A 13,000-nucleotide genomic window follows, 5' to 3' on the forward strand; every position below is an offset into this window, starting at 1 on the left:
TTTTTTTAACAATTAAACTTCTTTATGATTATGAGAAATTATATATCTCTGTGTGTATATATTTTTTAAATAACGAAAAAACAAACCAGTTGCCCGATTTAGGAGCTTCTTTTTTGTGTCATTAGTTATTTGTTGAGCAGATTCTACTCCTGTCATTATAGTGAGGTAGAGTCTGTTTCTTGCTTAAGGATCTATTACTATTTCATAGAATGCAAGTTAACCAACAAATATTTATTAAATACCTACTGTGTGCACAGCAGTGTGCTAGGTTAGGCTTTTTGAACTTTTTCCACTCATAACTCCTTTAGCACTTCTTTTTTTTTTTTCCCTTTAGCACTTCTTAAACTGGGTCACGACCCACAGTTTGAGAAGTGCTGTGCTAGAATATAAGGAGATGAAAAGTTAAACTAAGAGTTTCTGCCCTCAGAGCTTAATCTTGTAACAGACCAATATTGTTAACAAAAAGAACATATAACCTCTGATTTGAAACGTTGATGATGATTCAGGTGAAATCATAAAATAAATCTATCTCAAAAATGGTCTTGTTTGTTGACTTTAATTATATATGTTCTGAAGTATTCACTAATTTTTGTTTGAATTTTTTTTTTAAGTGCATCAGGGCTTAATCAGAGTATGTTCCAAACCAGTCATCCTTCGAAAGGTAAATTGTGAATCATATATTTTTAAAGACTTGTTTCTGGAAACTTTCAAGTATGTGAATGGATCTTTGATGTCATCATTTTGGGGGTTCCCTCAATGATACAGATTGCCACATTTTCTTTTCTGCTCATTTATGTTCTCCCAGAAGTTTGCTGCACAGGAGGCTCACTCAACGTACTGGAGGTCTTCCTTGCTTTCTCTTGGTTTTGTGAGGGTACCAGTGAAGCACTCCAGCCATCCACATGTCATCCCTTTTCTCTTACCACATGACCAGCTTGTTTCTCTTTGGATCATACTGTTCCATAATGACATCCTTTATTCCTGTTCTTCAGACTTGCTTATTGGTTATAGGTTGCAGCCTGCTTACACTCACCATATCCCTTTTCAGTGGTCTCTGAGGCTCATTCATTTTTAGTTTTTCAAAGGCAGGGATGTTCTAGATCCCACTGCCATACAGCCACATTGATAAAATACTTTTGTTGAAAAGATGATCCTCTGCTTATGGGAAGCTTGGAATTAGTAAAAGTGCTTTGCAGTTTCATGAAAGTAATCTAGTCTGTTCTCCTTTTCACCTCTTAAGTTTTGGTAACTAACAGTTAAATATGTTTGTGAGATTTTTAGCATTTGATACTAAAGCTGGTGTTAGCACTATATATGATGCCTTCTATTAATTATTAACTATCATTTAGGCTAAAAAAATTAGATGACATTTTGAAGAATGGGCAGACTTGTGATGTGTTGGAAAGTACCAAGCATAACTTCATGTTTACTATAAAGACATTTTGACCTCCCCAAAAAACATGGTCTTTAGGAAATGCTTGACCAGTGCGTGAGAATATTTCATCCAAGAGGCATATCAGAATGAGAAATGAGGTTAATGAAGTAAGAGGGTACATTTTGAAAAAGTGTGCTAAACTCTTTATAGTACATTTTATGGAGAAGTCTGAAAAAATTTCAGTGTTTCAATATCAAAGTCTAAAAAACTATGATAGTTTAAAATTTTTAAGAGTTGTATCCTTTTATTCCAAACTTAACACACATTTTCATTTATAAAGCAAAACAGAAAAAGAGGACCATATATGCAATTGCAAATATCTCCTTCTGTACAGCTTGCTCTTCCTTCAAGTAGATAATAAATTCAACATATTACTTTCTTTTTTTAATATTTTTATTTTTTTAAAATTAATTTATTTTGATTTATCAACAATCACTTCCATAAGCTTTTGGGTTTTAAAATTTTTCTCCCCCTTTCTCCCCACCTCCCTCCCCAAGATGGCGCGCAATTTGATATAGGCTATACATATATATTCTTATTAAACATATTTTCATATTGGTGATGCTCTAAGTAAGAATTAGAACCAATAGGAGGAACCACCAAAAAGAGGAAACAAAACAGAAGAAAAAAAATAGCAAATAGTACGCTTCGATCTGCAGTCAAACTCCATAGATAGCATTTTCCATCATGAGGCCTTTGGAGATGTCTTAGATCCCTGTATTGCTGAGAAGGCTTAAGTCTATCAATATTAGTACCTAACTGATTATGTTATTCCCTTCTCATCAGCTTTTGGTCAAGAGTAAGGTTCAAATAATGCTCATCTCCCTCCCTTCTTTCCCTCTGCTGTAATAGGTTTTTGTGCCTTTTCCTGTAATATAATTTACCCTTGTCTGCCTCCTCCTTTCTCAGTACATTTTCTTAGATCAGATTAATCCACTTACTTGAATCCATTTAACCCACTTGATTAGATTTTTTTTTATCATTACATCAAAGTCAACTTATACCCACCTCTTTTATGTACACCCCTTTAACATGGTGTAATAACAATACAGTTCTCAAGGGTTACAAGTGTCATCTTCACTTGTAGGGATGTAAACAGTTTGCCTTTATTAATAACATGTTGTTTTCTTTCTGTCCCGTTCACCTTTTTATGTCTCTCTTGAGTCTTGTATTTGAAAATCAAATTTTCTATTGCACTCTGGTCTTTTTATCAGGCAACATATTACTTTCAAAGCTATCTTGCTTATCTTTGTCTCCTTCTGAACTTCCTTCTGTTTAATGCTTCAGGGACCTTTTCCTTTTTTTTGGCAACCCAATTTCTAGCTCCCTTCTTCCTATAGAATTCCTCCCAAATAAAAAAAAAACCAATCAACAAATAAGAAGAGTCAGTTGAATTAAATCCATACATTTGTTGAAAAAATGCATTTGATTTTGCTTCATAAATCCTTAAACCCGTAAATTAAACTCCTATTTCAGGAGGTATTTCATCATCCTTTGGAGTTATGGTTAGTCATTACATTCATATTAATTCTTAAATCTTTCAGAGTTGTATTTCTGTATATAGCCTAATGTTGCATTAGCTTTTTGGCTGTTATTGTGCTGTTGATTTACTTTGAGCTTGCATTGTAGTCCACTAAAATCCTTATTTTGTGTTTTGTGTGTGGGTGTGTTTCAGGTAACTACTTTCTATTCATACCACTTATAGTTGTGATTGATTTTTTTGAACTTAAATTTAGCATTTTGTTAAAGCCTATCATTCTAGCTTTTAAAAATCTTTTTGAACTTTATTCTCTCATCCATTGTATTAGCTATTAGTTCCTTGTCATCTGCAAAGTTAATAAGCAGGATATCTATGCCTTCATCTGAACAGTTGATAAAATAAGTTGAACAGAATAGGGCAAAGGATAAACACTTGGGTTATTTCACTAAGACCTCCTCCCAAGGTGGCATTGATTTCTTTAGCTTCTTCCTATCTTCCCAATAGAGCTGTCATCTATTTCATATCTCTGTATTGTACACAATGGTATTATGAAAGTCTTTGTCTAAGAGATTGTGTTCAATTACATGTTTATAGTTGCTGGTAATGTTATTTATTTATATGACTGTAGCAAATGGCACTAATATGTAATTTTCTCTTTAGGAGGCCCTTGGTAAAGAGGTTTCTGAGTCTGAAGAGTATCCTACATCAGGGGAGGTTAGAACAGGGAAATGGAGAGTACCTACATACAAGGATTATTTAGAGCTTTTCAGAAATCTACTGAGCTGTGATCAAATGAAGGTAAAAATCGCACTGAAATCATAAAGAGTCCAGCATTCTTTATTTGTTTAATAATTTTGAACTTGTAGATAAATATTAGTAAGATTAATGAAGTATTTTGGCCAACCTGGGTACTGTATTAAAATAGTAAGTGCTTTATCTTTTTCTTTCTTAATGCACATTCTGCTGCCTCCCCAGATTTATCTTGATTCCTTTATCTATTCTAGATTTTCACTATTAATATTTCCTTTACATTCTGAGGTCTAGGTGTTGTCTCATTGAAGACTTCCAAATATATCATAGTTGTTGTAAGAAGTAAACTCTGGTATTTTATGTTGTGATAGCCTAGTAGGGAAAATGAAGAAATGATTGTAGTTATGATTTCCTACTAATGTAAGACAATATCCAGGCTACCTAGCTAGAAAATTTCACTAGTGGAAAGTAATAGAATATTGACAAAATTCGAAGGGATTAAAAATAAGAAAATTAGATCCAAAGGGGACATATCAAGTAAGGATACTATTTTATTAAATTAAATAGAAATAACAAAAATTTAAATTAAACATATTTTAAATAATTTGGAGTTTGTATTTATGTTTGATTTTTATAAAATTTGGGTGCTTGTTTTTATTGATGCTTTAGAATAACATGATTTAGAATAATTCTAAATTTAAAATAACAAATTTCAAAAAGAACAAAAAAAAATTAATCCTATTTTTAAAAAGTTATAGTTTAACTTACCTTATTTCCATTTCTACAATTAAAGTGTTTGAGTATTTATATAAGGGAAATGCATTTTATTTATTTTTGGAAAACTTCTATGGTATTTATACCATACATTTTGAGGTTCAGACCTTTTATTTTTATTTATTCTAAAGGACTCTCTTCTAGCAGATGAAACATTTCTGTTGGTTAGTTCACCACTTCAGTCTCTGAATCGTTTGCTGTATGATGAACTTATAAAGTCAGTTTTGAAGATTGTTGAGAAATTAGATCTTAAACTAGAAAAGCAGAATGTCGGAGATCAGGAGGTAAGAACTATTCCATGCTCTTACCTCTGTAACTTGTCGTATTCCTTCATGCTGCTAATGATACCTCTCTTTGTTTCCTCATAAATAAAATGGAGACAGTAATATTTGCACCACCTATGTTGTAGGGTTTATGTAAAGGAAAGTGCTTGATAAACCTTAAAGTGCTATATGAATTCAGGCTATTATTTATTATATGTTAATTTTGTATTATATGTTGCATTTTTCTGTGGAAAACTTTTATCACATCATAATATCTGAATATTCAGAGAGATTAACAGCATTTACATAGCACTTTAAAGTGTGTGCAGTGTTTTGCATGTGTTATCTCATTTGATAAATGAGGAAAATCCACATATTTAGATTATGAACTCTTTGAAAACACCACAGTGGCTGGTAAGTTATAGTAGCTTAGGAGATACCTGGTATGAACGAAGTCTTAGATTTAGCACAGCTGAATGTGGCAAAAAACCATTATTTAAATGCTTAAAAGTAGTTGTTCTGTGTGTTCAAAAATGTGAAAAAGTTTTCAATAACAACAGATTTGTCTGATAGTTCTAACAGTAACAGGAAATGATGCTAAATAATTCTCCTTAAGAGTAAAATGGATTTATCAAGTGAGGTAACATATACAAAGCCTGCACACGCCTTAAAATGCTGTATAAATGTTGTTATTTTAAGCTCTTTGAATATCCAGATCTTAAGATGTGATGAAAGTTTTGCGTAGAAAAATGCAACATAGAATACAAAATTAACATAATAAATAACAGCTTGAATTCACATAACACTTTAAGACTTACCAAGCACTTTCTCTAAACAACCCTACAAGGTCGGTAATGCAGTGTGCCAGTGGTTTGGTCTTTTCTTCTCAGGCAACTTTGAAGAGGAGAAAGAAGAAAAGATACTATTTTAAATTAGTGCCTTGGGAGTTGGGAGATTCAAAGGAAAAATTTAACCATGACATGGTGAGGTGAAGTTTAAAAAAAGTTAACACACCTGCATTAAGGTTAATTTGATTCAGAGTAATAATAATTAGAAGTATGTTTAAGACAAAGAAATACATTAAAAGTATGGAGCTTATTTTTTAATGCTTCATATTATATTATCTTCTATCACAGGTGGAGGGTTCTTGTTATTAATGGCTTAACTTCTTGTATTATACCTCTGATAAATATGTATTCTTTTTACCCAGAGAAACATAGACTCTTAATCTGTGGTACATGACATTTTTATTTAGTGGCAACTCCTTTGAACCTCAGATATGGTCCTTGAGTCTCAGAAAAGGTTTTTAAGTTCAAGAGTAATTGTACTTTACAGTAAATGATTTTGATGATTTGCCTTGTTTACTTGTATTTTAAAGTTTAGTTACATTGGAATGATTATATCTGCTAGGATAGGACACAGTATAGAGATTGTTTTTCTTCTGCTGTGGCATAATAGGAAGAAGAGTACTGAGACTCAGAATATTTAGATTGTGTCTTACCCTTGCTATTTACTACTTATATGACCATAGGCAAATCAGTTAGTGCTGATAGACCTTTGTTGCCTCATCAGTAAATGGTAGTGGTTACAAGGTTGACTCTTAGCTTTTCGATGATATGTTATTTTTCTCTTTCAAAAAGTTCTCTAGTGATACATTTTCCTACTGAAGCCCTGCTTTGATAACTCATGACATGGAAGTACCCTTGAGTTTTCATTCAGCTAGAAAACTAGAAGCTTTTAGATATCACGTTTCCAGAGAAGGGACAGGGCGGAATGGAGGAGGAGGCTAACCTAAGGTAAAGACAGCTCATTAGACAGAAAAGGTCTAGTCATGCCCTCACACCCCCAAACAGTTTTTCTTGGGGCCTTCTACATAGTAAGCAGTTAGTAAATATTTGTTGGATGAATGGTATAATTATTTTTTCAGGATGAGAATGAAGCTAGTGGTGTATGGGTAATTCCAACCTCAGATCCAGCTGCAAACTTGCATCCTGCTAAACCTAAAGATTTTACTGCCTTCATTAATCTGGTGGAGTTTTGCAGGTATTTTTTTTAAACTCTAGTTATTTAAGTGTGAAACTTACTATAATTAGTGGCCATGATGTAGTGTAACAATTATAAAAACATCCAGGGCTTTGTAACTAAAAGAGTACTGAATGTTTAAAACAATTTTAAAAGGTTGGTCATTAAGATATACAGGAAATTATCATGATGAGCAGTTTAATATACTTAAAGCAGCCTAAAGTTTGAAGATTTGAATGGACAGTCTTTTGGTATCAGAAAGCCATTTTTCTTTTTAGGAAAGGGTGACATAATTTCCTCAAACATCTTCCCCTTAGAAGTATCAGTTGTTATATAATGAAATAAGTAGATTTGTTCAATTTATATCCCTTATAATTTCAAAATTTGGATAAAAAATACTTGCGAAATAAATTCCCATATACATTTTAAAATATATGTCTTTATTTTTTTTGCAGAGAAATCCTTCCTGAGAAGCACATTCAGTTTTTTGAACCGTGGATATACTCATTTGGGTATGAGTTGATTTTGCAGTCTACACGGTTACCTCTCATTAGTGGATTCTACAAATTACTTGCTGTTGCAGTAAGAAATGCCAAAAAATTAAGATACTTTGAGGTAAGACATTATAGGAAACTTTATTGTTTTACAAATAACATAAATTTTTATATATGTTCTATTCATATCCATTGGCACTCAATTTAATAAAAGTTCACATCAATGAAAAACCAAAAATGAGGGCTTGTGCTTAGGTTTCAGTTTTTCTAAAGCATCTCTACTGAGTTTATTCCATTGATAAGCCAATTTGTGTTTGTCCAGTTTTAAAAAATATATAATTATCACACATTTTGTTTTTTTAGTTTAGCAATCCTCTCTTAATGATTTGTGCATAATAACCAGCATGTAGTGATTTATTTTGGTTTCAGGGTCATGTTCCTCAGTGATTAATTATCAGCGTGTTATGGTGTAGATTTTTTTCTCTAGACAGGTGATAGATCTGTTATATAAGATTATATTAGAATTTCCCATCTGGTAGCTAATCCTACATCCTTTCCTGCTGAATGTTCTCTCACCTCTGGGTTTTCTTGACATTCTTTTCTCCTGGGACTCCTCCTCCTTCTCTGAATTCCCTTCATCTCTTTTGCTATGTTATTTGTATCATGCCCCATAATTGTGGCTGAATCCCGGGCTCTCTTCTGGGACCTCTTTTCTCTCTCCCTTGAAGATCTTATCAGCTCCCATGGATTTAATTATCATCTTTGCATCTGTATATCTAGCCAGTTCTTTATTTCTTTATTTTTTTTTGCATGAGGCAATCAGAATTAAATGACTTTTCCCAGGGTCACACAACTAGTAAGTGTCAAGTGCTTGAGGCCACATTTGAACTCAGGTCCTCCTGAGTCCAAGGCTGGAACTCTATCCACTGCACCACCTAGACAACTAGACAACTATCTCTGCTGAGTTCCCTTTACTATATCTCCAATTGTTGATTAGATTTTTCTTTCTTTTGTTGTTTAATCAGTCAGGTACCCATTATATTCTAGTCTCTTATATTCCAAGCACTGTGCTAAGTATTGGGAATACAAAGAGGCAGTAGGAAAAATGTGCATGCCCACAGGAAGCTTTACGGTTCTTTTTTTTTCCTTCCTACATTTTAGTCATTTTAGTTGAGTCTTTTTTTTTTTTTAATTTTGGCTAGGCAATAGGGTTCAGTGACTTGCCCAGGATCACACAGCTAGTGTCAAGTGTCTGAGGCTGAGATTTGAACTCAGGTCCTCCTACTCCAGGGCCAGTGCTCTAGCCACTGTGCCACTTAGCTGCCCCCTTTTCTTCCTACATTTTATTTTGTTTTTCAGTTAATAGGCATTTGTTTTCTCTCCTACACACCTCCCAATTTAAAAGCGAAAAGAAAAGACTCTTGTAACAAATACACATGGTCAGGCAAAAAAAAAAATCCCAGATTGTCTGTATGCAGTAATGTGTATCTCATTATGCATCTTGAATCCATTACCTCTGCCTTTTGGACTTTTCAAATTTCCATAGACATCTTGCCCTCCTACTTAACATATTCAAAATAGAGCTCATTATTTTCCTCTTTTCCTACTGCCCAAACCTACTTTTCTTCCAAACTCCTTCTATGCGCTCCCCCCCCTCCCCCTCGCTCCGTAGATCCTTGAGGACAGAGGCTGGCTTTTGGTTCTTTTTGTATCTCAGTGCTTAGCATAGTGCTGGCATATAGTAGGTGCTTAATAAATGTTTATGGAATTGAATTTTTTCTGTTAGAGGTATCACCATTCTTCTAGTCAGCTAGGTTAATTATTCTCATTATCCTTCACCCCACATATACAATTGGTTGCCATCCTTGTCATTTCTTACTTCTGTAACAACTCTTGTGTTTGGCCTCCTCTCACCTCACTACCACCTTTTTGTTCAGATTCTCATCACCTTTTACTTGGACTGTTGCAGTAGTCTTCTAAGTGATTTTCCTGTCTTAAGTGTCTTTACCTTACCAGTCTATTCTCTGCATAGTTACCAATGTGATTTTCCTTAAATGTAGGTCTGACCATGTCATTCTCCCCCCCTTTGTTGGGGGGGCTAGGCAATGGGGCTAAGTGTCTTGCCCAGGGGCACACAGCTAGTAAGTGTTATGTGTCTGAGGCTGGATTTGAACTCGGGTCATCCTGACTCCAGGGCCAGTGCTCTATCCACTGCGCTGCCTAGCTGCCCCTTGTCACCCCCTTGTTTAGTAAATTCCAGTGGCTCTCTATTGCCTCTAGGATGCCACTCCAGGCTGATTATATATTATTCCCTTTTCTACTCTGTGGCAGAGCCACACTGGCTTTTTCTTTGTTCCTCATACACAACACTGCATTTCACATATCTGTGCCTTTGTCCAGAATGCACTGTCTTCTCACCTCAGCCTCCTAGAAGCTTTGCAGTAAGTGTGACCTTTTTACCTGATGCTTCTCCTAACGACCTCTCGTGCTAATGCCTTTCCTTCCAAAATAATTTTGTATGTATTCTGAATATACTTGTATATGTACATGTTGCCTCTCTTAATAGGATGTAAGCTCCTGGAGTGCGGGGGCTGTTTCACTTTTGTTTTCTCAGCATGTAGGACAGTGCCTGGCACATAGTAGGTACTTAAGAAATAAACGGTGATTGGCAGAGCACTGGGCCTGGAGTTGGGAAGACCTGAGTTCAAATACATTTTCAGACACTTACTGGCTGTATGACCCTGGGCAAGTCATTTAACCTCTGTCTCAGTTTCCTTGTGGAAAAAGGGAATAATAATAATAATAATAATGATAATAGCACCTACCTTTGCATGGCTGTTTTTGAGGATTACATGAAATAAAATCTCTACAGTGGCACATAGTAAGTATTTAATAAATGCTTATTAATCTTTCCACCTTTCACAATCAGCTCTACTACCTTACATCTTCCTAGAGATTGATCAGTGACTTGAAGGATCAGTATGTAAGTGTGGTGGTATGGTCAAGACCTTGGGCAAATTTCTTAACATCTCTGGACCTCAATTTCCTCGTCCTAAGAAACGATGTTGGAACCATGGAACCTTAAGGTTGCTTCAGCTCTAAAAATATGATCTTATGAGCTCTTTATCCAGCCTTAAAAAACTTGAACTTAAAAAAAAATTAAGTTAAACGTTTTTTGAATGAACAAAAATCTATTTTCTTTCCTCTCCTATTTCCCTACTCCCCAATTGGAATGGGGAGCAGGAGAGCAGATGAGAGGGTGGGGAAAAGAAAAACAAAACCTTTGTGACAAAAATGCATAGTCAACCAAACAATTCCCTCATTAGTCATGTCCAAAAAAGTCTCATTTTTTACCCTGAGTTTATCACCTCTCTCGTTTTTTTTATTAATATATTTTTAGTTTTCAACATTCACTTCCATAAGCTTTTGAGTTTTAAATTTTCTCCCTCTCCCTCCCTGCCTACTTCCCCAAGACAGCATGCAATCTGATATAGGCCCTACATAAAAATTCCTATTAAACATTTTCACATTGGTCATATTGCAAAGAAAAATTAAAACCAGTAGGAGAAACCACAAGAAGGAAGAAACAAAACTCAACAGAAGAAAAAAAAAAGCAAATAGTATGCTTCAATCTGCATTCAAACTCCATAGTTCTTTCTCTGGATGTGGATAGCATTTTCTAGCATGAGACTTTTGGAGATGTCTTAGATCCTCTTTTGGAGATGTCTTAGATCCTTGCATTGCTGAGAAGAGCTAAGTCTCTCAAAGTTAGTCATTGCACAAGGTATTGCCTCTCTTATTAAGAGGTGGATAGCATACTTCATCTAGATTACACTTTGGGAAAATTAAAATCATATTCCTCTCTAAAAAAAGTTGCTGACTTCAGGGTTATAGTACTGTGTTTCAGAGTATGACGATCCCTTCATAAATGTTAAAAAGTTCACAGACGTCTTCCTGATAGTAGTTGTGTTAACTTATATATTTGTTGTTCGAGAAAATAGTCAGTAGAAAGCTACTATGAATTAAATAGTACTTTTAAATGAATTTATATTTTATTAATCACAATGGAGTGTATATGCAAAAGTGATAATAGATGCGTGTGCAAGATACTTATTCAGCCAACAGAAGTTGTATTTTATCATTTATTATACTAAGTCATTTAATGAATTGGGTCCCATGCAATAATTTTCTTGCAAGTTGATAACTACTAGGTTATCATTTCATTTATGTATGACATGATTTTATACTTTGACAGGGACTAAGCCCAAAGAGTCACAAAAAATCTCCTGAAGATCCTGAAAAGTATTCTTGTTTTGCGTTATTTGCAAAGTTTGGGAAAGAGGTAACTTTTTAAAAAGTTTTACACAAATATTAAACTGTCTAATTGTTACAAAGAGTGACCCTGATTTCTCAAAGGTTCTAGCAGGTTGGAGAGGCTTCGGATATATGATTGGTGATAGATATCTATCATCTGAAGACTCAATTAGATTCGGAGAGGTTTATAACAAAATTGCCTCAATGGTGATGAATTTTTCATCCACAGTAACTTACAGTGGCCATAAATTCATTGAGTTATTGTGAGCTGCCTTGGTGGAGGGAGTACTGTTGAACTTAACAGATTTTTCAAGAGCTATTTTCCTATCTTGTGAGGAATTATTTTAAAATTAACAATATGTAGAAAAAACCATAACAGTCAAAGACAGGGTTCTGTAGATTATTTTAAAATTCACTTATTGAATCCAAGTGAGAATATACTAAAAATCATTGGCTGTAGTGAAAACATATATACTATAAATCCTCTAAATATTAAAGATGTTAGTTGTCCCTTATAATTGTCAGATTACCTTTAGCTATGGTGCTGTCTTTCAGCTTTTCTTATAAGTAACTTGGGTTGTGATGATAATTCAGTATTAAATTTATAGTTTAATATCTTATGCAGAGGATCTAGAATCTAATTCCTAATCTGCCATAAATGGGAAAACCATTTACTTTTAAATATGTCCTCAGATGACAGCCTATGTTTATTTAAACATTATTACTTGAATAATTACTGTCATTTTATTGAAGGTATCAGTAAAAATGAAGCAATATAAAGATGAACTGTTAGCCTCCTGTTTGAACTTTGTACTGTGCTTGCCACATGACATCATTGAACTGGATATTAAAGCTTATGTTCCTGCATTACAGGTTGGTCTCTATATTATAAGTCAAATTACATTTTCCTTAATGATTACTAATCTTTAGAGAACCATATTAAACATTATGCTATACTCTAACCATTTGCATGTTCTCTTTGCTATATAGAACTTAATAAGATTTTCATGATAAAAGATCTGGTTGGTAGGTTACCTCTCAAATCAAAGCCGATCTGTTTCTTTAGCTCTTATTTTTAAATTTTTTTCCTTAGTTCTTACTGGTTCCCTGTGACATTTACTTTGTTGTATATATTAATATGCAGATGGCTTTTAAATTGGGCCTGAGTTATACCCCACTGGCAGAAGTAGGCCTGAATGCCCTAGAAGAGTGGTCATTGTACGTACCAAAACATACAATCCAGCCACATTACAAAGACATTTTACCTTGTCTTGACAGTTACTTGAAAACCTCAGCATTATCAGGTAAGTCAAGGAAAATTGATGACTTGTAAAACTTAAATTAGAAAAGAAAATTTATTAGTGACAAAGTAATTTTTAACATTCTTCTAACAGATAATTTGAGTATAAATTATGTTCTTTTTTCACTGTACTGAAAAATGATAGATGTAATGCTTCTTCTTCCCAAA

At 34.1% G+C, this 13,000-nt stretch overlaps 1 protein-coding gene across 1 annotated transcript in view; it reads left to right on the forward strand.

Moving 5' to 3' along the window:
* Positions 1–13,000, forward strand: part of PRKDC (protein kinase, DNA-activated, catalytic subunit) — a 166,070-nt gene that overhangs the window by 16,919 nt on the left and 136,151 nt on the right. The window contains 8 exon segments of the mRNA XM_020992492.2: positions 612–661; positions 3,576–3,713; positions 4,571–4,723; positions 6,630–6,745; positions 7,180–7,339; positions 11,474–11,560; positions 12,286–12,405; positions 12,677–12,836. Of these exon segments, the coding sequence (XP_020848151.1) occupies positions 612–661; positions 3,576–3,713; positions 4,571–4,723; positions 6,630–6,745; positions 7,180–7,339; positions 11,474–11,560; positions 12,286–12,405; positions 12,677–12,836 (984 nt within the window).

This window comes from Phascolarctos cinereus, unplaced genomic scaffold (assembly GCF_003287225.1).
Source record: "Phascolarctos cinereus isolate Bilbo 61053 unplaced genomic scaffold, phaCin_HiC Scaffold_4;HRSCAF=312, whole genome shotgun sequence".
NCBI lineage: Eukaryota > Metazoa > Chordata > Mammalia > Diprotodontia > Phascolarctidae > Phascolarctos > Phascolarctos cinereus.